The sequence below is a fragment of the Nomascus leucogenys genome, chromosome 20, assembly GCF_006542625.1.
Source record: "Nomascus leucogenys isolate Asia chromosome 20, Asia_NLE_v1, whole genome shotgun sequence".
NCBI lineage: Eukaryota > Metazoa > Chordata > Mammalia > Primates > Hylobatidae > Nomascus > Nomascus leucogenys.
Genome location: NC_044400.1, coordinates 38,771,569 through 38,795,219, shown reverse-complemented (window position 1 = coordinate 38,795,219; position 23,651 = coordinate 38,771,569). Strand labels below are relative to the sequence as shown.

Here is a 23,651-nt window from a genome sequence, read left to right as displayed (position 1 = left end):
AAAATCTGGGACCACAAACTAATCCTTATGTTCTGTAGCAATTATTAAGAGAAGACCGTGATGAAAATGTCCAAGGGGTTTACAGCTTAGAATACACTCTGAATTTTCATTCACCCAATAAATATTTACTGAGCACTGTAGTAGGTTAGTGTCCCCCCACTACTCCCTGCCAAATTAATGTCCACCCAGAACCTCCGAATGTCACCTTCCTTCTGTGGAAATAAAGGCTTTGCAGATATAATTTGTTATATCTTGGTTTGGGACTTCTGGCCACCTAAACTGTGAAAGAATAAATTTCTGTTGTTTTAAGTCACTCATGTATGGTGTCTGTTACAGCAGCCCTAGGAAACGAATACTAGCATCTACTATGTGGCCAGGCTTCTCTACTCTGAGGTTACAGTAATAAACGAAACTGCACTCCTGCCCTCATGAAGCTTACATTCCAGGGAAGGAGGCAGATAATAAACAGACACTTAATATGAGGACAGGTACTATTTAGTGCTATGAGGAAAAAGTATTGTGAGAAGATAGAGGATGACCAGATGAAAGTGACTGGGGGGGGGCTTTGGAAATATTAGGTGATATATTAAGAGAATACATATATGGGATACAGAGGTGTTAACTCAAATGAATATGGACTGTGGAGTTTCAAACTGCATATAATCCTTCACAGCACAACTTAAATTACTAATTGGAAACTTAGCAAGAACAGAAGCTTAGTAAGTAATAGACCTGAGCTTGTTCAATATGCCAAGATTCTAAAATATATAAAAATGGCTTCCCAGGTGGACACCTGGTCTTGCTTGTCTCTTTAAGTCGCTGGAGATCAGAGGGTCTCTCAGTTCCTCCCACCACTCCCAAATTCTCGCATCTTTTCTAGGAGGTAGTAGCCAGTACTTTGCTTCTTCCTCACCCTGGAAGCTCCCCACCCTCATAAGCCTTGGGTCTTAGAGTGGTCTAATCACTGCCACACAATAAAGACTACAACTTCCACAGACCCAGGAAGAGACAGCGCTATCTCATGTCAACTCTAGCTCTACAGCTTAGACATCTGCTTCAGTTCCCAATATCCAAGGACAGACAGACATTAACAGCTAGAGTCACCTGGGTCCTCAGAGGTTCTTTTTACAGCCTTCCCTTTACTGTCCTATACCTGGTCACAGCAATTTTGGCTACTGCTGCATCTTTAGTGTTCTTGGTTTAACACCCAACTAATTCTTTGTTCTTCTGGAGATCAGCATACAGCATCTCTCATTGTTTTAATAATCTTGATTATAAAAGGATGGATGAGGCCCAAGCACCCTAAAAAGTCACCCTTGGCAGTGGGCTAGATCCCCCACATGGGTGGCCTGGCTTAATCTTCACCCGTTTGCTTATGTGGAAGAACTCACAACACAGACCACATACATAGTGAGGACAGAGTCTTCTACTAAGTTCATCACTGTGCCAGGTATCTAGGCAAAGAAAAAAAATATTTCTCCAAGAGAAATGGAACACTTTAAAATAACTCTCTTCAAATTTTGTCTTAAACAGTATATCTATTTCCAAATAAAGCCTGTTTCTAGTATTACTCATGAGCATTTAAAATAACATGAAGAGCCAAAAAATTCTTATGTCATCTCTCTCTAAACACTAGCACAGAGATTAATCTATATTTAAAATTTTTAACCTTCATAGCCATTAAGTTCAAGCATCATAACTTCTTTATAGAAGGCAAATGTTTTCACTGCTTTGCCTCAGTAAAATTCCTTTAACAATTTCAGTAGCAATTATACTTATTTGAGATTGTTTTCATTTAATTTAGATGTGAAATTTAACTGAAAAACAAACACTGTCAATTCCGAAAAGCATTTAAACCTGAAAACTCTAAAGATTTCAATATACATATTCCACAAATTTCAAATAGGAAGCTAATACACTTTGTTAATGCCACAAGTAAGTAGGAAAACAAGACCATCACATTCACAATCTTAGGCCATTGTTAGTGGCTATTTGGTAACTTTTTCCATTCCTTCTCTAATTCGCTCAGATTGAAGCTAAAAGGACAATATGCATTACTTTATTTCCCTCAGAACAAATCAGTATAACTGCTTAGCTAAAACTTAACTTGTCCCTGCATCATTATACTCTTTTCTCTATATCGTAGCCAGCAGTCTTTAAAAAAAAAAAGTCTCTTCCTTGTTTAAAGCCTTCCAATGCTGTCCATTGCAACTCAAATACAACTCAAATTTCTTACCCTGGTCTATCAAGTATGACATAAACTGGCCTAGACACATCCTCCTCTCAATTTAAATTTCATTAGGCTCCAGCCACACCAGCCCTTCTTTCTGCTCCTCAGGTGTGCCAAGCACTTCCCAAACTGGGGACTTTGTACTTACTGCTTTCTCTCGTATAGATTTTTCACCAATCTTCAAATGGAGGTCATTCAGGTCACGGCTCAAATATCCCCATCTCAGAGGGATTTTCCCATTCTAAATTAGCCAGTGTCCTTGTACCCCCTACTTCCACCACATTCTATACCATTCCTCTTATTTTCTTGAATACCACTTACCACACATAAAATTACGTCCATTTTTTTATGTCTATTACCTGCCTGTGCTTGTCTGTGCCTTAGCAACAATATAGGAGGAAAGATCACCATTATCTCCAGAACACAGGAAGTTCCTGACATATAGGAAACACATCTGTTGACTGAATAAGTGAAGGAATAGTTGTGTGACTTTGGGTAAATAAGTTATGCTCTGAGCTAGCCAAAAAGATGAAAAAACAACAAACAACTTCATATATCATTCATTCAGTCTCCTTCCTCTGCTCCTAAATTCTTTTCCCCAAATTAGGAAAAAAAAATTTAGCAAGTACAGAAGCCCTACAAACAACAGATATGAACTAGGTTTCATGTTCACTTAATAGACCAAGATTCTGACATAGATGGAAATGACTTTACATGTAGACACCCGGTTTTTCCCTTAACACTCAACTTTTAGTTAATGCAGGTAATAACTTGAGTGTAGTGTATCTGATTTAGAGCTTCTGAAATGCCAACCCTGTAATTCTACCACTGGGAAAGGTTAACAATTCTAAAATCAAAACACCCATGAAGAAAGGAATGACTGTCCTTTAATTCTGGACACCAGCTAATACTTAGGGCCAGGCGTGGAGGCTCGTGACTATAATCCCAGCACTTTGGGAGGATGAAGCGGGCAGATCACTTGAGGCTAGGAGTTTGAGACCAGCCTGGCCAACGTGGCAAAACCCCATCTCTACTAAAAATACAAAACAACAACAACAACAACAACAACAACAAAAATTAGCTGGGCTTGGTGGCACACGTCTATAATCCTAGCTACTTGGGAGGCTGAGGCACAAGAATCACCTGAATCTGGAAGGCGGAGGTTGCAGTGAACTGAGATCACGCCACTGTACTCCAGCCTCGGCAACAGAACGAGATTCTCTCTCAAAAAAAAAAAAAAACAAAAAAACAAAAAAAGGATATGACACTGAATTTTGAATTAGATCCAGCATAATTTCAAAATCCTCCTTCCTACTTCTGCAATCAGGCAGGAGAAGGAAATAAAGGGCATTCAATTAGGAAAAGAGGAAGTCAAATTGTCCCTGTTTGCAGATGATATGATTGTATATCTAGAAAACCCCATCGTCTCAGCCCAAAATCTCCTCAAGCTGATAAGCAACTTCAGCAAAGTCTCAGGATACAAAATCAATGTGCAAAAATCACAAGCATTCTTATACACCAATAACAGACAAACAGAGAGCCAAATCATGAGTGAACTCCCATTCACAATTGCTTCAAAGAGAATAAAATACCTAGGAATCCAACTTACAAGGGATGTGAAGGACCTCTTCAAGGAGAACTACAAACCACTGCTCAGTGAAATAAAAGAGGATCCAAACAAATAGAAGAACATTCCATGCTCATGGGTAGGAAGAATCAATATCATGAAAATGGCCATACTGCCCAAGGTAATTTATAGATTCAATGCCATCCCCATCAAGCTACCAATGACTTTCTTCACAGAGTTGGAAAAAACTACTTTAAAGTTCTTATAGAACCAAAAAAGAGCCCGCATCGCCAAGTCAATCCTAAGCCAAAAGAACAAAGCTGGAGGCATCACGCTACCTGACTTCAAACTATACTACAAGGCTACATTAACCAAAACAGCACAGTACTGGTACCAAAACAGAGACATAGACCAATGGAACAGAATAGAGCCCTCAGAAATAATGCCGCATATGTACAACTATCTGATCTTTGACAAACCTGACAAAAACAATAAATGGTGCTGGGAAAACTGGCTAGCCATATGTAGAAAGCTAAAACTGGATCCCTTCCTTACACCTTATACAAAAATTAATTCAAGATGGATTAAAGACTTACATGTTAGACCTAAAACCACAAAAACCCTAGAAGAAAACCTAGGCATTACCATTCAGGACATAGGCGTGGGCAAGGACTTCATGTCTAAAACACCAAAAGCAATGGCAACAAAAGCCAAAATTGACAAATGGGATCTAATTAAAATAAAGAGCTTCTGCACAGCAAAAGAAACTACCATCAGAGTGAACAGGCAACCTACAGAATGGGAGAAAATTTTTGCAACCTACTCATCTGACAAAGGGCTAATATCCAGAATCTACAATGAACTCAAACAAATTTACAAGAAAAAAACAAACAACCCCATCAAAAAGTGAGCAAAGGATATGAACAGACACTTCTCAAAAGAAGACATTTATGCAGCCAAAAAAACACATGAAAAAATGCTCATCATCACTGGCCATCAGAGAAATGCAAATCAAAACTACAGTGAGATACCATCTCACACCAGTTAGAATGGCGATTATTAAAAAGTCCGGGAACAACAGGTGCTGGAGAGGATGTGGAGAAATAGGAACACTTTTACACTGTTGGTGGGACTGTAAACTAGTTCAACCATTGTGGAAGTCAGTGTGGCGATTCCTCAGGGATCTAGAACTAGAAATACCATTTGACCCAGCCATCCCATTACTGGGTATATACCCAAAGGACTACAAATCATGCTGCTACAAAGACACATGCACACGTATGTTTATTGCGGCACTATTCACAATAGTAAAGACTTGGAACCAACCCAAATGTCCAGCAACGATAAACTGGATTAAGAAAATGTGGCACATATACACCATGGAATACTATGCAGCCATGAAAAAATGATGAGTTCATGTCCTTTGTAGAGACATGGATGAAGCTGAAACCATCATTCTCAGCAAACTATTGCAAGGACAAAAAAACCAAACACCGCATGTTCTCACTCATAGGTGGGAATTGAACAATGAGAACACATGGACACAGGAAGGGGAATATCACACACCGGGGACTGCTGTGGGGTGGGGGGAGGGGGGAGGGATAGCATTAGGAGATATACCTAATGCTAAATGACGAGTTAATGGGTGCAGCACACCAACATGGCACATGTATACATATGTAACAAACCTGCATGTTGTGCACATGTACCCTAAAACTTAAAGTGTAATAATAATAATAATAATTAAAAAAAAAACACATATCTACCACTTTTTAGATACTTTTAGGTATCCATCAATGACTGACTTCCACATGAAGTATTATAATTTTATACATTGACACTAATGCCTAACTTAAAATTATAGGCTCCTGAATATTTTAGCTAATAATAAATATTCTAGATTACAAATTTGGTATCAAAAATTTTAATGAAAACATTAATCATATAAACAGCAAAACTATTTGAAAGGAATTATAATTCAAACAGACTTGACTTACTGATATTTCTCTATTTGTTTTCATAAGAACTGATTACTTTTAGCTGAAATCTATTTAAGATTGTGGTAAGGAGAAATGAGATTAAAGTACATAGAGCTCATAAGCTCTGTTGTCAGCACATATTCTTCATAAATACTCATCTTCCTTTTATTCTTATTTTTAAAAGACACATACAAGTTTTACAAAACACGCCAACTTCAGTTAAAAGCTTCTTACATAAGAAATAGCCACATGTGAGGAATCTAGCCTGGCATTTGTTGAAAATAACTATATATTCTGAAGAACATGCCACATGACATTTATTGATAAAAATTCCTCACTAATAAACCAACTTCTGAAATCTAATTACATACCTTCATGTCACAATTTAAGAGGTCTGTTAATCACTTTTTTAAAAAAGCACAAAGTTAACAGTATCAAGAAAAGTACTCTAAGTAACCAAAACATTAAGAAATATTTCTCTTACTGCACATATGGCTCAGTTTCATCTGAATTATTTTTTAGAAAGTGTTGGTTTGAATTATTAAATGAAAAAACTAAGTTAGTACAAGGAAGCCCAATGAACAAAAACACGTTACTCTGCCTCTAGCTAAGCCTTGTGAAATATTTTAGTTTCAGTCATGCCTTCACTTTAAACAGTGTTATAATGCTCTTTCTAGTATACTAATTAAGATCAAGTTTAACATTCTGTCCTTCTAACAGCTGAGAGAATACAGAGATGAATGTAAATATATATCATGTTCTGTAATATACATTTTCTAGTATTTCAAATTTAACAACTTATCTAAATCCAATCTGAGTTACATTAAAAGATCAAAACTTTTTTTAATTGACATCACGGGTGATGTACCATGCAAACACCACAACCACAACTCCACACACTGAAAGGAGATAATATTTATGTTTTTGCCATAGGGATAGCTCAACTGCCACTTCATCTCTTTTCCTGTTCTTCTTCCGACGACCCTTCAGTCTGTTTTCAAAAGCTTCTAGTTCAGCCTAAATAAAAACAGCATCATTTTAATTAAATTCAATGCATACATTGATTTGAAACTTTCCATTTACATAAAAATCAATTTGGGTAATGTTTTAATAGTAATGATATACAGTCAATATATTGATTTGATCTTTTAAAACACCACTCTCCACTACTGATTGTATTCAACAAATTCAGGGTTTAGGTAAGCAGAAAGGAGACTGGGAGATAACAGAAGAGAATATTTCAAACTGTAGGGCTGACTATGATACTAAATATTAAAATGTCTGATTAGGCCGGGCACAGTGGCTCACGCCTGTAATCCCAGCACTCTGGTAGGCCAAGGCAGGCGGGTCACAAGGTCAGGAAATCAAGACCATCCTGGCTAACATGGTGAAACCCCATCTCTACTAAAAATACAAAAAATTAGCTGGGCATGATGGCGGGTGCCTGTAGTCCCAGCTACTCGGGAAGCTGAGGCAGCAGAATGGTGTGAACCAGGGAGGCGGAGCTTGCAGTGAGCCGAGATCGCGCCACTGTACTCCAGCCTGGGCAACAGAGAGAGACTCCATCTCAAAAAAATAAAAATAAAAATAAATAAATAAATAAATAAATAAATAAAACGTCTTATTAAATCAGGGTGCTCTAAAATATAGACACTGGTCTTATACATGGACACCATTATACTTCAACTCAATAATTATAGAACCAGCATTCTATGAAGCTTCTAGCAAGTGCTGTGATGCCTAGTGAGAATGAAGATACCTATAATTCTAGTTGTTTACAATGCATGCAATAAACATTAGTGGCTTTTAAGAAAGAAATTCAAGTGAGTAAAGAGAAAAAAGCTGCCAGAACTCGATTCTTCTCTACCAAATACATTTTTTAAAAATAGTAAAAATTCTTCAAAGGAAAAAATTCTTCATGCTTTAAAATCAAAATGACCTATTTTAGACATAAAAATTTTAAGCTAGTACTAAAAGAAGATAACTGAATTGCATTCAATATCAAATGTGGATTTTTATCCCACTGCTAAGTACTTATTAAACTTTTACACATAATAATGTAAAATAATATGCTATAGTGCATAGTTAATTAAGACAATAGTTAAAATATATACATATTTAATAATACCCACCTAAAGCTTTATAAATGGTTATTTAATAGGAGGAAATGTAAACTTCAGTTCACATATCCATTACTGTGGCCATAAACCACACTTGAAAAAGATCTAATAATAAACTTGGTTTAATACAAAGTGGCATTCTTCAATGAGCCAAAATGTCAGACTACTCCCAAGTGGTTAGTTTCTGACATATAAAAAACGTCAAAATATCTTAAAAGCAGGCAAACTTGAGGACCACAGACACAGTAAAATAACTGACGGTTAAATGGTGACTCACAGTCACCAAGTATATATTATGTGCTGTATACAGTGATCCTTCAGTATCTGTAGGAAATTGGTTATAGGATCCCCTTGGATATAAAAACCTGAGGATGATCAAGCCTCTATATAAATAGTGGAGGATTTGCAAATAACACACACACATCTTCCTGTATACTTTAAATCACTCTAGATTTCCTGTAACAGCTAGTAACAATGCAAAGGCTATGTAAATAGGTGTTACACTGTATTTTTAAAATGTGCATTGTTATTATTTTTTTTTTACTTGTTTTGAAACAAATTTTCGATCTGTGGTTGGTTGAATTCACAGATGCAGAACCTACATATACTAAGGACTGATTATATTCTGTTTAGAGTCAGTAAACAGGGAATGTATCTAAGATTTTCATCCATGATTTATAAAAAGATAGCAAAGGGAATAAGGAGAAAACATACTAAACTATTCTTAATAACTTAATCTCCTAGGATTCCAGCCAACCTATGTTTTACTATATTAGCTCTGATAACTTATTTTGGGGATATCAGGCAAATCAACTTTACAGAACCATAAAATCTCAAAGGTCAACTTGGCCAACCACTATTAACTACATGAATTGTTTCTAATGTTCCTAATTGTTCGAATTGCTCCTACAACTCATCAAAGTTTGAATTTCCTCATTCATGCAAATCATGCAAGTTTCAATCTCATCATTCATAAAGGCAGTAGCTTAGTACACAATACAATCTGATAAGTATAAAGCATTTCAAGATACAAACTGACAAATAATAATAAAAAGTTATACATCACTATTAGAAAGTCAAGCCACTCTTTGAAGTGTATGATCAATAAAGTAAATACTTAAACAGGGAGTATCAGGAATGTACTTGTTATCTAGGTAACAACAAAGAACAGGTTATAATCCTGCATTTAAAGATCTAATAGGGAAATACGGGAATGTATTATTAAAACAAATGTACTGATTAGTAAACTACACTTATTTGTTACAGGTGATCTGCAACTCAGTAAAATAGAACTCAAATACTTTTAGTTAAGTAAAGTTATGGTCTCCAGAAGATGCCTTACAATGGTGATGATTCGCTCACTCTCACTCCCCAGCCAAAGGAGGAGTTAAAATTCTTCTGGCTGAAGTATGGATGATATTGGCAAGAAAGTAAATTGGAAATACAAAACAAACTATTTGGGAAGATATGAGATCTCATACCTTCTCAGAGTTTCAGTACACTTAAAGTCAAGTTAGTAGATGGCTCATTTTTGTTTTACAAGAACTATGTTATTTTCAGTTCACAATAGAGACTAGCCCTTAGTTTGACCTTGGAATATACCCTGTGTTTGCACAAAATCTAGCAATGATGCTAACAGACATAAATCTGGGTATTTTGTTTGGTTACCTGTTGTCTTCGTTTTTCTTCTTCAAAAGCAGCTTTGGCTTCTGCTTCTTTTATCTGTTTATACACATTCAAAAGTCAATTTACAATTTAGTCATCACATTTTATATGGAATTTTAACATCTACCCATCCAGGTTCTATTAACCCATATCAACTTTTAGGAGCTTGAAATCATTTAAAGAAATGTAAATGCTATACTGAGACAAGGTTTTACCAAGGCACTATCTAATAAATTGAAGGTGGTGATGGATGGAGTGTTATACCTTATATGAGCATCTCAGCTTAACAAGTAAAATCGATATTACATTGTAATTCAAAGTTAAAACATTGTAACAGCAAATTTTAAAACTGCTTTTTTTCCTCTTGAGTTGCTGTATTAAGAATCTAGAATTAATTATTAAATACTGCTGTTTCTCTAGAGTTAAATTTATCTTAAATGTGCTATCATGGAAGGGAATCCTTACTTTCAAACAAAATCAAGAGGTCACTGATTGAGTTGATGGAGGGAAACAGTAACACTAGCGATAACCCAAGCAGCAAAGAATCTCAAAATCTTGTAACAGGCATAGAAGATGAAAAGCCTTCATATACACTAGGCAATGAAAATCCCAATCTGCCATTCAAAATAGGCCTATAAAACTAGGCTTCTATTATAAAAGCAAAAAAATGAGATTTCAACTTGTTTTTAATAAGTACATAAATGCACAGAATAAGAAGGGAAAGGCCACTAGCCTTTAAAATGATATTTAACGAGACATTACCTCAGATGCTTTCCGCTTCATTTCCTTGCACGTTGTGTCACATTCTATTGAAACCTGATTTTCACGTACTTTGTTGCACTGCAATTCCTACAAACAACCCAATTTTCAAATTTTAAATGATTTTTCCCTCAAAGTCCTGTCTGCCATAAAAAAGCAAAGTTTATCTAATAGCTTAAGGTTATAAGTATTATTTGATGTGACTTAATATTTAATGATGATATGGTTGCAAGCATTAAATATCTGGTTCAAACAGTGATTACTTTCTTATTTTCTTTTAACTTAAAAAAGAGAATACCATAAAAATTTTAAAAATCAACTTAATAATTACTACGTGCCACTATCGGACTTAGCTCCAATGTTGTTTTTATTCTTTACTTTTCTTTATTGTTTGTTATTCTTGCAAAGTGTCCAGGGAATACAATGCAACAGAGCTTCCTGGTATGTGCATGGGATGGAAATGCTGTAAATCTGCATCAGTCCACAGAGTAGCACTAGCCACATATGGCTACTGAGCATTTGAAATGTGGGTAGTGAAAATGAGGAACCAAATTTTTAATATGATATTATGCTAATTCATTACAATTTGCATTTAAATATCCACATGTGACTAGTGGCTACCATCTCAGATAGTACAGCTCTAGAGTTTTCTGGGGAGCTACAAATTTTTCTCTCGACTGTTAAACTTTTTTTAAGTTTAGATGAAAATTGTTCTAAAGCTTATGTTGGCACCTCACTACCTCCTTAATGAAAGAACACTGATCTACTGTTTTTGATGTCTTGACATCAAAACTATGACCAATTTCTGTACTATGATAGAATAAAACGATGACCTACTGAGTTGAAGAGTATTCTTTATATTGGTTTTAGACTGCCTTTTGTAGTATGTTTATCTATCTTTTATTCATTCATTTATTGCTGCCAATGTCACTTTTACTCTCAGTATATTTAATTTGTATCAGTTTCTCCTGTCTCACCAGACCCTCAGACTCTAGTATTTTGTTCAAATCTGCCACATCTTAGACATGAGATTACCAAATCCTGAGTAAAGTGCATTTAGTAAAAGCATTTTATGGCATGGAATTTTATTACTTGGAGGGTTTTTTTTTTTTATTATTATTCCTTAGTTCTTCGTTTTTGGCTCGATTTAGTGATAAACATAGTCTTGTCCTCCAAAGACAGTCCAGACATAAGAAAATTAACATGAACAAACACTGGAGACAAAAATAAGTATTGTGTGTTTATAGACATTAAGTCCATCAGCTTAGAAGAGGATTTTATCTTTTCTCATTCAGAAGATACTTAGAGTGCCTATAACATGCTAAACACCATGACAGGGAAATGGAACACAGTAAGAAATAAACAGTATAATCATCTGTTAAGTGCTAAATAAATAACAATAGTAATGGCAGCTACTATTTATTAAACATAGCATTGTTTTAAATGCTATGTAAGCACTACCTCTTTTATAGTAATGGCAGCTACTATTTATTAAACATAGCATTGTTTTAAATGCTATGTAAGCACTACCTCTTTTATTCCTTTCAATAAATCTCTATAAACTCTATTTTACAGATGAGGAAACAAGGTTACAGATACCTAGAATCACAAAGCTCTACATTATGAACCCATTCTTGACAAAGAAAGTCAAGAGGAAGGAACAGCTAAGCCTTCCCAAGGGAACCTGGGGAAGGAAAACCTTCTCAAACAAGGAAGTGCTTGCAATAAGTATTAGCAGGATTCTAGTAAGCAGAGAGGTAAAGAAAAAACACATCGTATTTTACACAGAAAAAGAAATATATACATTGTCACAGCCTAAGCTAAGCGAGGGTACAATATATGTATTAGGGCACTTAAGTAACAGATTCACAGAGATGAATCCCTGGTATGCCGAGTCTGCACATACCTACACATACACATTTTTAATACAATGCACTTTTTCCATAAGTGATGAAGAGCCATTGAAGAATTTAGAACAGGGAAGTGGTGTGACTAGAGACAAGGAAACGGGTCACAAAGTTGTGGCCAAAGCCCAGGAAAGAGTTGTTCCAAAGTACTAACGGGTGGGTGGCATACGGCACTTGGACAAGACATGAGATTTCAGAGAAAACTTAAGAGACATCTCACATTAAAAATGGCTTGACCAAGTATTTATTTTCAGGTACAGGGGGTCAATTCAAATATCTAAAACTTAAAGATTCCACTCCCTAAAAGGCCAAGTGTATAAATTTAAATTCAGAAGTTCCCTATCCTAGGAAAACATATCAGAAACTATGAATATAAATGAAAGACAAAGGACCTATAAAAGATCCTCAATACATATCCATCACATGGATAAATAAAAGCGAATTTCAAGAGACAAAAAAGACAAGCTTTAGGGAATGACAATAGGAATATGAAGGAAAAAAAGGAGTTATGACTATAACTGAGATAGGGTAAATGAGAGGTCAAAAAAGTTGGTTTCGAAGGAGTAAGCACTGCCAACAGGGAAGATCAAGGAAACAGAGAATTCAGAAAAAGACTATTAGGACAGTATATTTTCCTTCATAAGTTTTGTTGCGCAGTATATAGTTTGTTTCCATCAGGCTTTGTAATCATTAGTTTTTGCCCATTTACTCCTCTGTTACCATTATTTTATCTTAAAATTAGTCCTTTCCAAGTTTAAATGTTATTTTACTTTATAAGGCTATTCATATGAGGTCTTTTTAAGGCAATATTTTCAAAGGACAATACTGATGGTAAAAAGCACTTCATAAATAACAGCAACAAAGTTAACCTCCAGCCATTTCTTAAGCAATGAAACATTCTACCCGTTACATTGTGTTCCTTGTTCAAAGACCTCAAATCTAAAGCACACTGACCAAAAGAGAGCATTGAATTTGGTTCCAACATAAAAAATAATTTTCCTTTTACTATTAAATTGTAGAAAATTAAATCGCCAAAGCTTATTTTTAAAATAAATGTTTATAGAACAAGTAGGCTCATTTTAATAAAAGGTTCTATGAAGTAAAAACTTAAAATTAAAAGGCAAAAAAAAAAGCCAAACAACTACCAAAACATAGATCAAAAAACAAAAACAAGAAAACCACACAAAAACAACTTATATAGAAAAGTATTTACAATAACTTAAAATATTTACCTTTTTTATTCTTTTACAAGGACATCTAAGCTTTACCTTCTGGTTGCAATTAAAGGGACATTCACCAGGATGACACATCTCTTTGCATCTATGACCACAAGGAAGCTAAAATAAAATCAAAATAAAGCAATTACATACTTATACCTTGATCATACTCATAGTTTCTCCCACACCCCAACAATTTTAAGAGAGTCCACCACACAAAGGGTCAATCAATCCTAGCTAATGGGCTAATGTGTAAACTATTTTTTTTTTTTTTAATTTTATACTTTAAGTTTTAGGGTACATGTGCACAATCTGCATGTTTGTTACATATGTATCCATGTGCCACGTTGGTGTGCTGCACCCATTAACTCGTCATTTAGCATTAGGTATATCTCCTAATGCTGTCCCTCCCCCCTCCACCCACCCCACAACAGTCCCCAGAGTGTGATGTTCCCCTTCCTGTGTCCATATGTTCTCATTGTTCAATTCCCACCTATGAGTGAGAACATGCAGTGTTTGGTTTTTTGTCCTTGCGATAGTTTACTGAGAATGATGTTTTCCAGTTTCATCCATGTCCCTACAAAGGACATGAACTCATCATTTTTTATGGCTGCATAGTATTCCATGGTGTATATGTGCCACATTTTCTTAATCCAGTCTATCGTTGTTGGACATTTGGGTTGGTTCCAACTCTTTGCTATTGTGAATAGTGCCGCAATAAACATACGTGTGCATGTGTCTTTATAGCAGCATGATTTATAGTCCTTTGGGTATATACCCAGCAATGGGATGGCTGGGTCAAATGGTATTTCTAGTTCTAGATCCCTGAGGAATCGCCACACTGACTTCCACAATGGTTGAACTAGTTTACAGTCACACCAACAGTGTAAAAGTGTTCCTATTTCTCCACATCCTCTCCAGCACCTGTTGTTTCCTGATTTTTTAATGATGGCCATTCTAACTGGTGTGAGATGGTATCTCACTGTGGTTTTGATTTGCATTTCTCTGATGGCCAGTGATGATGAGCACTTTTTCATGTGTTTTTTGGCTGCATAAATGTCTTCTTTTGAGAAGTGTCTGTTCATGTCCTTTGCCCACTTTTTGATGGGGTTGTTTGTTTTTTTCTTGTAAATTTGTTTGAGTTCATTGTAGATTCTGGATATTAGCCCTTTGTCAGATGAGTAGGTTGCAAAAATTTTCTCCCATTCTGTAGGTTGCCTGTTCACTCTGATGGTAGTTTCTTTTGCTGTGCAGAAGCTCTTTAATTTAATTAGATCCCATTTGTCAATTTTGGCTTTTGTTGCCATTGCTTTTGGTGTTTTAGACATGAAGTCCTTGCTCATGCCTATGTCCTGAATGGTAATGCCTAGGTTTTCTTCTAGGGTTTTTATGGTTTTAGGTCTAACATGTAAGTCTTTAATCCATCTTGAGTTAATTTTTGTATAAGGTGTAAGGGAGGGATCCAGTTTCAGCTTTCTACATATGGCTAGCCAGTTTTCCCAGCACCATTTATTAGAGAATCCTTTTCCCATTGCTTGTTTTTGTCAGGTTTGTCAAAGATCAGAGAGTTGTACATATATGGCATTATTTCTGAGGGCTCTGTTCTGATCCATTGATCTATGTCTCTGTTGTGGTACCAGTACCATGCTGTTTTGGTTACTGTAGCCTTGTAGTATAGTTTGAAGTCAGGTAGCATGATACCTCCAGCTTTGTTCTTTTGGCTTAAGATTGACTTGGCGATGCGGGCTCTTTTTTGGTTCCATATGAACTTTAAAGTAGTTTTTTCCAATTCTGTGAAGAAAGTCATTGGTAGCTTGATGGGGATGGCATTGAATCTATAAATTACCTTGGGCAGTATGGCCATTTTCATGATATTGATTCTTCCAACTCATGAGCATGGAATGTTCTTCCATTTGTTTCTATCCTCTTTTATTTCACTGAGCAGTGGTTTGTAGTTCTCCTTGAAGAGGTCCTTCACATCCCTTGTAAGTTGGATTCCTAGGTATTTTATTCTCTTTGAAGCAATTGTGAATGGGAGTTCACTCATGATTTGGCTCTCTGTTTGTCTGTGATTGGTGTACAAGAATGCTTGTGATTTTTGTACATTGATTTTGTATCCTGAGACTTTGCTGAAGTTGCTAATCAGCTTAAGGAGATTTTGGGCTGAGACAATGGGGTTTTCTAGATATACAATCATGTCATCTGCAAACAGGGACAATTTGACTTCCTCTTTTCCTAATTGAATACCCTTTATTTCCTTCTCCTGCCTGATTGCCCTGGCCAGAACTTCCAGCACTATGTTGAATAGGAGTGGTGAGAGAGGGCATCCCTGTCTTGTGCCAGTTTTCAAAGGGAATGCTTCCAGTTTTTGCCCATTCAGTATGATATTGGCTGTGGGTTTGCCATAGATAGCTCTTATTATTTTGAGATACGTCCCATCAATACCTAATGTATTGAGAGTTTTTAGAATGAAGGTTGTTGAATTTTGTCAAAGGCCTTTTCTGGATCTATTGAGATAATCATGTGGTTTTTGTCTTTGGTTCTGTTTATATGCTGGATTACATTTATTGATTTGCGTATGTTGAACCAGCCTTGCATCCCAGGGATGAAGCCCACTTGATTATGGTGGATAAGCTTTTGGATGTGCTGCTGGATTCGGTTTGCCAGTATTTTATTGAGGATTTTTGCATCAATGTTCATTAAGGATATTGGTCTGAAATTCTCTTTTTTGGTTGTGTCTCTGCCCAGCTTTGGTATCAGGATGATGCTGGCTTCATAAAATGTGTTAGGGAGGATTCCCTCTTTTTCTATCGATTGGAATAGTTTCAGAAGGAATGGTACCAGTTCCTCCTTGTACCTCTGGTAGAATTCAGCTGTGAATCCATCAGGTCCTGGACTCTTTTTGGTTCGTAAGCTATTGATTATTGCCACAATTTCAGAGCCTGTTATTGGTCTATTCAGAGATTCAACTTCTTCCTGGTTTAGTCTTGGGAGGGTGTATTTGTCGAAGAATTTATCCATTTCTTCTAGATTTTCTAGTTTATTTGCATAGAGGTGTTTGTAGTATTCTCTGATGGTAGATTGTATTTCTTTGGGATCGATATTCCCTTTATCATTTTTTATTGCATCTATTTGACTCTTCTCTCTTTTCTTCTTTATTAGTCTTGCTACCAGTCTATCAATTTTGTTGATCTTTTCAAAAAACCAGCTCCTGGATTCATTAATTTTTTGAAGGGTTTTTTGTGTCTCTATTTCCTTCAGTTCTGCTCTGATTTTAGTTATTTCTAGCCTTCTGCTAGCTTTTAAATGTGTTTCCTCTTGCTTTTCGAGTTCTTTTAATTGTGATGTTAGGGTGTCAATTTTGGATCTTTCCTGCTTTCTCTTGTGGGCATTTAGTGCTATAAATTTCCCTCTACACACTGCTTTGAATGTGTCCCAGAGATTCTGGTATGTTGTATCTTTATTCTCGTTGGTTTCAAAGAACATCTTTATTTCTGCCTGCATTTCGTTATGTACCCAGTAGTCATTCAGGAGCAGGTTGTTCAGTTTCCATGTAGTTGAGTGGTTTTGAGTGAGTTTCTTGATCCTGAGTTCTAGTTTGATTGCACCGTGGTCTGAGAGACAGTTTGTTATAATTTCTGTTCTTTTACATTTGCTGAGGAGAGCTTTACTTCCAATTATGTGGTCAATTTTGGAGTAGGTGTGGTGTGGTGCTGAAAAATTGTATATTCTGTTGATTTGGGGTGGAGAGTTCTGTAGATGTCTATTAGGTCCGCTTGGTGCAGAGCTGAGTTCAATTCCTGGATATCCTTGTTAACTTTCTGTCTTGTTCATCTGTCTAATGTTGACAGTGGGGTGTTAAAATCTCCCATTATTATTGTGTGGGAGTTTAAGTCCCTTTGTAGGTCACTCAGGACTTGCTTTATGAATCTGGGTGCTCCTGTGTTGGGTGCATATATATTTAAGATAGTTAGCTCTTCTTGTTGAATTGATCCCTTTACCATTATGTAATGGCCTTCTTTGTCTCTTTTGATCTTTGTTGGTTTAAAGTCTATTTTATCAGAGACTAGGATTGCGACCCCTGCCTTTTTTTGTTTTCCATTTGCTTGATAGATCTTCCTCCATCCCTTTATTTTGAGTCTATGTGTGTCTCTGCACATGAGATGGGTTTCCTGAATACAGCACACTGATGGGTCTTGACTCCTTATCCAATTTGCCAGTCTGTGTCTTTTAATTGGAGCATTCAGCCCATTTACATTTAAAGTTAATATTGTTATATGTGAATTTGATCCTGTCATTATGATGTTAGTTGCTTATTTTGCTCGTTAGTTGATGCAGTTTCTTCCCAGCCTCGATGGTCTTTACAATTTGGCATGTTTTTGCACTGGCTGGTACCAGTTGTTCCTTTCCATGTTTAGTGCTTCCTTCAGGAGCTCTTTTAGGGCAGACCTGGTGGTGACAAAATCACTCAGTGTTTGCTTCTCTGTAAAGTATTTTATTTCTCCTTCACTTATGAAGCTTGGTTTGGCTGGATATGAGATTCTGGGTTGAAAATTCTTGTCTTTAAGAATGTTGAATATTGGCCCCCACTCTCTTCTGGCTTGTAGAGTTTCTGCGGAGAGATCAGCTGTTAGTCTGATGGGCTTCCCTTTGTGGGTAACCCGACCTTTCTTTCTGGCCGCCCTTAACATTTTTTCCTTCATTTCAACTTTGGTGAATCTGACAATTATGTGTCTTGGAGTTGCTCTTCTCGAGGAGTATCTTTGTGGCGTTCTCTGTATTTCCTGAATCTGAATGTTGGCCTGCCTTGCTAGATTGGGGAAGTTCTCCTGGATAATATCTTGCAGAGTGTTTTCCAACTTGGTTCCATTCTCCCCATCACTTTCAGGTACACCAATCAGACGTAGGTTTGATCTTTTCACATAGTCCCATATTTCTTGGAGGCTTTGTTCGTTTCTTTTTATTCTTTTTTCTCTAAACTTCTCTTCTCACTTCATTTCATTCATTTCATCTTCCATCGCTGATACCCTTTCTTCCAGTTGATCGCATCAGCTACCGAGGCTTCTGCAATCTTCATGTAGTTCTCGAAACTTGGCTTTCAGCTCCATCAGCTCCTTTAAGCCCTTCTCTGCATTGGTTATCTTAGTTATACATTCATCTATTTTTTTTTCAAAGTTTTTAACTTCTTTGCCATTGGTTTGAATTTCCTCCCATAGCTCGGAGTAGCTTGATCGTCTGAAGCCTTCTTCTCTCAACTCGTCAAAGTCATTCTCCGTCCAGCTTTGTTCCGTTGCTGGTGAGGAACTGCGTTCCTTTGGAGGAGGAGAGGTGCTCTGCTTTTTAGAATTTCCAGTTTTTCTGCTCTGTTTTTTCCCCATCTTTGTGGTTTTATCTACTTTTGGTCTTTGATGATGGTGATGTACAGATGGGTTTTTGGTGTGGGTGTCCTTTCTGTTTGTTAGTTTTCCTTCTACCAGACAGGACCTTCAGCTGCAGGTCTATTGGAGTTTGCTAGAGGTCCACTCCAGACCCTGTTTGGCTGGGTGTCGGCAGCAGTGGCTGCAGAAGAGCGGATTTTAGTGGACTGCAAATTCAGCTGTCTGATTATTCCTCTGGAAGTTTTGTCTCAGAGGAGTACCCAGCCAAGTGAGGTGTCAGTGTGTCCCTACTGGGGGGTGCCTCCCAGTTAGGCTACTCGGGGGTCAGGAACCCACTTTAGGAGGCAGTCTGCCTGTTCTCAGATCTCCAGCTGCGTGCTGGGAGAACCACTACTCTCTTCAAAGCTGTCAGACAGGGACATTTAAGTCTGCAGAGGTTCCTGCTGTCTTTTTGTTTGTCTGTGCCCTGCCCCCAGAGGTGGAGCCTACAGAGGCAGGCAGGCCTCCTTGAGCTGTGGTGGGCTCCACCCAGTTCAAGCTTCCTGGCTGCTTTGTTTACCTAAGCAAGCCTGGGCAATGGTGGGCGCCCCTCCCCCAGCCTCGCTGCCGCCTTGCAGTTTGATCTGAGACTGCTGTGCTAGCAATCAGCGAAACTCCGTGGGTGTAGGACCCTCCGAGCCAGGTGCGGGACACAATCTCCTGGTGTGCCGTTTTCCAAGCCCGTTGGAAAAGCACAGTATTAGGGTGGGAGTGACCCGATTTTCCAGGTCTGTTACCCCTTTCTTTGACTAGGAAAGGGAACTCCCTGACCCCTTGCGCTTCCCGAGTGAGGCAATGCCTCGCCCTGCTTCAGCTCGCGCACGGTGCGCTGCACCAACTGTCCTGCACCCACTGTTTGGCACCCCCTAGTGAGATGAACCCGGTACCTCAGATGGAAATGCAGAAATCACCCGTCTTCTGCGTCGCTCACGCTGGGAGCTGTAGACCGGAGCTGTTCCTATTTGGCCATCTTGGCTCTACCCCCCCAACTATTTTTCTTTTAGATATAAATTAATTACACTTATATAATTATATTTAATTATATATATAATTATATTTAATTATTCTCCCCAGCTCCATTCCAACAGTACATCTTACAGCCACCCTTGTAGCTAGTCACAGCCACGTAACTAAGTTCTGGTCAATGGAATGTAAGCAAGTACAGGTGATTCATGCTTCAGATCATTTCAAGAGTATACTTCCATGTTCCTCTCTTCCCCATGTGCTGCAAATGATGAAAGCTGGAGCAATAATGGAAACCATATGCCAAAGAGAGCAGAGCCGCCAGCTGACTTGGATTCATGGGTGAACACATGGAATACAATGACACACCTACCTTCCCTGTACTGCATTGTGGGAAAAAAACAAAAAATAAAATGCCCTGTCCTTAAGCCACTGTATACTGTGTTATAACTGTTTAGCCTGTTATTCTACAACATCTACTTTCTACTACATATTAAAAAAATATTATTTAGGTAGCCAAAACAACTCAGTAATTGCCATGATGTCTATGCTCTGTGTCTTTAATTATTTACTATCTTCCTATCCTAGTCAAGCGTTAAGATGAAATGTTCATGGTCTCTCTGTCTATTCAAATCTTATCCACACTTTAAGACATGACTTAAATCACCTTAATGGCCTGATATAAATCTGCCTATATATAAATACATAATAGTAGTTAAGTAAGAAATCTGTTTCTAAATTGTTGTAACATTGCTTGTGGTATCTTGAAATTTTGCAAAAAAAAAAAATTTTTTTTAGGCACTTCATATATTTCTATCTCTCCAACCCTAACAAATAAAATACACTATTTGTTAGGGGTTAAATGTCAAAGTCAGACTACCTGGAACTGAGTCCCAGATTACCTGTTTACTAACTGCAGGATCTTAGACAAGTCACCTGACTTCTCTGTGTTTCACATGTAAAATTTCACATGTAAAAGAGTATTAGTACTTTATAAAGCTGTTGTGAGGATTAAATGAGTTCAGTATATTTAGTTATTATAATAAAAGTTGTTATTATTATAAGTTCCTTGAGGGCAATGGTCTTAAACAGTCATCAGCTTATGGTGGTGTAACTTAAACAGTTTTTCAGTTTTACAATGGGTTTAATCAGGATATATGCCCACCGTAAACCGAAGAACATCTGCATTTCTTTGTGTCTCTCATGTCATAATCCCTAACAAAGATCCCTCCCAAATAGTAGAACCCTCAGTAAACATTTAAATTCTCTAATTACTGATCTCTATAATTCACCAGATTGATCTTTCAAACTACTGACTCCACTCAAAGAAATTTAGAATCCTTTTCCATTGTCTTTAGTTTCTTTCTAGTGTGTGACTAGGTTATTTGTTCTTTAATTCTTAGCTGAGGCATTCATACTAAAACTAAATTCAGATCACTCACACTGTGCACTTCCACTAATCCTACTATAGGGCAGAGAACTGCTATTAATACAATAAGTCCAGGTATTTCTGAATGATTTCAGTTTTGTTTTTCCCTATATCTAATACTGGACACTGAATACTACTTAACAAGCTCAATATTTATTCATTTTCAAATACTTACCTCACAGTGGTTGTTTCAAGCATTTGTATTGCTTAATTTCGTTCTTACCTTCATTCCTGCCAGTGCCTCTAGCCAGACTTCATAAACATTTGGCATTAGCTCACCACTTATTCTTACTCTCAAAATATGTCTCTATATCCTCTTTCCTTAATTAATCTCTAAGGTAATTACATTAGTCATCTTCTCTTAAAAAGTAACTAACCCTTCCACTTCAAATTTATCATATTTTTATTGATACATAATATTTGTATGTATTTATATGGCACATGTAATTTTTTTTACATACATAGAATGTGTAACGATCAAGTCAGGGTATTTAAGGGTATTTATCATCTTGAGTATTGATCACTTCTATGTTTTGCGAACATTTCAAGTCCTCTCTTCCAGCTATTTGGAAATATACCTTAATCAACATCACTTCATCCCCTTCCCCCCATCCTTCTCAGGCTCTGATATCTATCATTTAAATCAATGATTCTATAGGAGAAAGTAAATAGGGAAGCTTATCAGATTCAATAAAGGAAGACCTTTTGAAAATACATAGGATCATGGCTATAGTGTCACCTTTCACTTTAATCAGTATTCTGTTGCGCTGGGGGTTGATGAAAGGTTAAAAATCACTGGTCTTGATGTTATATCTTTCTGCCTCCTAAAAGACCTCATACTCATCTTCACAATTTCATTGACATCTTCAAAGTCGGTCTTTTCTCTGGCTAGGTCTTCTGCCTTCAATAAATGTATCTTTTTTTCTCTAAACCCTTCATTTGACCCTGCCGCATACTGGTAAAAGTTGTAGAAGACATACATTGGGATGGCTGCCTGGTTCACCATAATTCCCCCAGTAGCCACAGCCATGGCTATGCTATCTGTTCTAGTTCCCTGACTGTGGCTGCCTGTGCCAAAAGGAGCCCTTGGATCCATGGTGAGTCTATTAGGTTTTCTCTCTTGGGAATATAAAAACGTAAAAGAGCGAGATGGTGGTTTAAGTGGTCATCTCACTGTAAAGCCCCCTTAGGCTGCAGAGATCCTGCCTTTCCCAAAGCTTGACTGTATAGCATTTCCTTCAGAATCTGCGAATTGCTCCCCAGTGTCTTCCAAATACTCCCCACAATGTCTTCTCTCTCCTTTTTTTCCCATAAGTAAGCCAAAATTGATTCTGCAATTTGCAACTAGGAAAACTGAAACTCATCTAGGTGTACACTGTGCTGGTATCCAACATATGTCCCACAGGCAAAAGTAACACCTCTCATCCTGAAAATGTATTCAAACTCACTAGTAATCAGAGAACGTAAATTAAAACCACAATGAGATGCAAAAAGACTGGCAAAAATAAAAAATGCTGACCACACAAAATGTTGGCAGGGATGTGAAAGAGCAAGAACTTTCATCAACGGAAAGTTGAAAAACTTTCTGATAACTTTTCATTAACTGGAAAAGTTACTGATTATAAATTGATACAACCATTTTGGAAATCAATTTGATATTATTAAAGCTGAAATTAAACATTCCCTATGACCAAGCAATTATACTACTGCATGCCTAAAGAAATCTGTGCACTTATGTACCAGGACGCAAAAGCAAGAATGTTCACAGCAGTATTTTTGATAACAACCACAGTTGGAAATTATTAAAATGTCCACCCACAGTAAAACAAACTTACACAATGGAATCAGTGGACTACAGCTACATGCAATTAAAAATGACAAACGTATACAAGCAAGTCACAAAAGTGCATACTTTTAAACTTTTAACATTGGCAAATAATATTGTTTGCAATATTTTTAACAAATATTTTTAACAAATATATTGTTAACAATATATTTAACATTGGCAAATAATATAAATTGCAGATATACATACTGGTAGTAAAAACTGTAAATAAAAGTAAGGAAAGGATTACTATAAAAAGGCAATGGTGGTTAGCCTATAGGATAGAGGATGGGAACTATAGTCAGACAGGGACCTTGGTAAACTTCTGGTATGCCAGCATTACTTGATTTTTTGACCTGGGTAGAGTTAACATGGTATTCACTTTTTTAGCTGTTAAACTATACATATTTGTATTATATTATGTATTTTTAGGTATATATGTGATATTTCATTGCTTAAAAAAATTAAATCATGTGATCATTTTCCTGTTAGATGTGTAAGTAAGTATATGTCATCTCAAAAGCCAGGTTACATTCTAAAAAAACTGAAAGGTAGTTACAAAGAAAGTTGACT

At 36.8% G+C, this 23,651-nt stretch overlaps 1 protein-coding gene across 1 annotated transcript in view; it reads right to left on the bottom strand.

Moving 5' to 3' along the window:
• Nucleotides 1-5,705: 5,705 nt before the first annotated feature.
• Nucleotides 5,706-23,651, bottom strand: part of NFXL1 (nuclear transcription factor, X-box binding like 1) — a 73,153-nt gene continuing 55,207 nt past the window's right edge. Inside the window, exons 20-23 of the mRNA XM_003258418.3 lie at nt 13,460-13,564; nt 10,324-10,410; nt 9,565-9,618; nt 5,706-6,793 (exon numbers count right to left, since the gene is read on the bottom strand). Coding sequence (XP_003258466.1) covers nt 6,620-6,793; nt 9,565-9,618; nt 10,324-10,410; nt 13,460-13,564 — 420 coding nt within the window. The 3' untranslated portion in view covers nt 5,706-6,619. The remainder of the gene's footprint in view (nt 6,794-9,564; nt 9,619-10,323; nt 10,411-13,459; nt 13,565-23,651) is intronic.